This window comes from Nesoenas mayeri, assembly GCF_963082525.1.
Source record: "Nesoenas mayeri genome assembly, chromosome: 12".
Classification (NCBI taxonomy): Eukaryota; Metazoa; Chordata; class Aves; order Columbiformes; family Columbidae; genus Nesoenas; species Nesoenas mayeri.
In genome coordinates, this window is record NC_137547.1 from 1,969,126 (window position 1) to 1,970,824 (window position 1,699).

Consider the following 1,699-nt stretch of genomic DNA (forward strand, 5'->3'; position numbering starts at 1 on the left):
TTGAGCTTTCCAAGATGTTGGAGAGTGGCCTCACTGTGACATGGTCCTGCTGTCCCAGCTCCTGGGATGCTGCCCCTGCTGTCCCATAGACTGGAGAGGACTGTGTTAGTTGCAGTGACCCCTGACTTGATCCTCATCCACTGCTGGTTGTTCTGACTCCAGTCACAGAGGCCTGGGAGACCTTGCTGGTGAAGACAGAGGACAAGAGACACAGAGATTATCACTTCTCTCCCTTCTGGACAAGGGGGACAACAAGAGGACATAGGGTTTCTCACCTCTTTCTTTTATTAAGTGCATCGACAAGGGCTCCAGCCAGGACGTTCTCCTGGAAAAAGAAAAGTGTCTCTGTGTGTGAGTCTATGGGAAATGGCTTTGGTGTCTCCCAGAGAAGTCTCATCTAAACCATTACTGTCTTTCCTCCTTGCACAGGTCCTCATGCCCACAGGCAGCCAATGTCCGACAGCAGCTCCATCACCCAGTTCGTCCTCCTGCCATTCACAGACACACGGGAGCTGCAGCTCTTGCACTTCTGGCTCTTCCTGGGCATCTACCTGGCTGCCCTCCTGGGCAACGGCCTCATCATCACCACCATAGCCTGGGACCAGCACCTCCACACTCCCATGTACTTCTTCCTGCTCAACCTCGCCCTCCTTGACCTGAGCTCCATCTCCACCATTATTCCTATGTCCATGGCGAACTCTCTGTGGGACACCAAGGTCATTTCGTATACAGGATGTGCTACACAACTCTTTCTGTTTGGCTTTTTAGCTACAGCAGAGTTTTACCTTCTCACCGTCATGTCCTATGACCGCTACGTTGCCATCTGCAAACCCCTGCACTACGGGACCCTCCTGGGCAGCAGAGCTTGTGTCCACATGGCAGCAGCTGCCTGGGCCACTGGGTTTCTCCATGCTCTGCTGATCACAGCCAATACATTTTCACTGCCCCTGTGCAAGGGCAATGCCCTGGGCCAGTTCTTCTGTGAAATCCCCCAGATCCTCAAGCTCTCCTGCTCACACTCCCACCTCAGGGAACTTGGGCTTATTGTGTTTACTCTCTTAGTAGTATTTGGCTGTTTTGTATTCATTGTGGTGTCCTATGTGCAGATCTTGAGGGCTGTGCTGAGGATCCCCTCTGAGCAGGGACGGCACAAAGCCTTTTCCACCTGCCTCCCTCACCTGGCCGTGGTTTCTCTGTTTGTCAGCACTGCCATGTTTGCCCACCTGAAGCCCCCCTCCATCTCTTCTCCATCCCTGGACCTGGTGGTGTCAGTTCTGTACTCGGCGGTTCCTCCAGCAGTGAACCCCCTCATCTACAACATGAGGAACCAGGAGATCAAGGATGCCCTGTGCAAACTCGTATCCCTCTGGTTTCTGAAGCAATAAACTGGCCATCTTCTTCTATACAGGAGCTTTAATGTAGCTAATTACAAGCCCAGCCTGTCAACTGGATTTTCTGGTGTTGTTGGTTGTTTTCTTATTGTGATAATGTTGTCAACCCCTTTCTAATTCACTGTTGGCTTTTCTTTTATAACTGTTGGCTGCTTAAATGAGCAGCAGTGCTCTCCTTGTTTCTAAACAGAATAAAGGGCTCTTAAGTGATGTGTTTTTCACTATATCGTTCCTGCAAGGGCTTTTTGGAGCTGCAGGGACAGTTCCTGTGCGTGGGTGGAGGGGAAAACAGCTCTGGCATGTCAGCC

General features: G+C 51.4%; 1 protein-coding gene across 1 annotated transcript; it reads left to right on the forward strand.

Moving 5' to 3' along the window:
• Window positions 1-452: 452 nt before the first annotated feature.
• On the forward strand, window positions 453-1,385 carry LOC308044971 (olfactory receptor 14J1-like; the record flags this gene model as incomplete). Its single annotated transcript, XM_080351962.1, has 1 exon — window positions 453-1,385. The coding sequence occupies one exon, from the start codon at window positions 453-455 to the stop codon at window positions 1,383-1,385; it is 933 nt and encodes a 310-aa protein (XP_080208088.1).
• Between the last annotated feature and the right edge of the window lie 314 nt (window positions 1,386-1,699).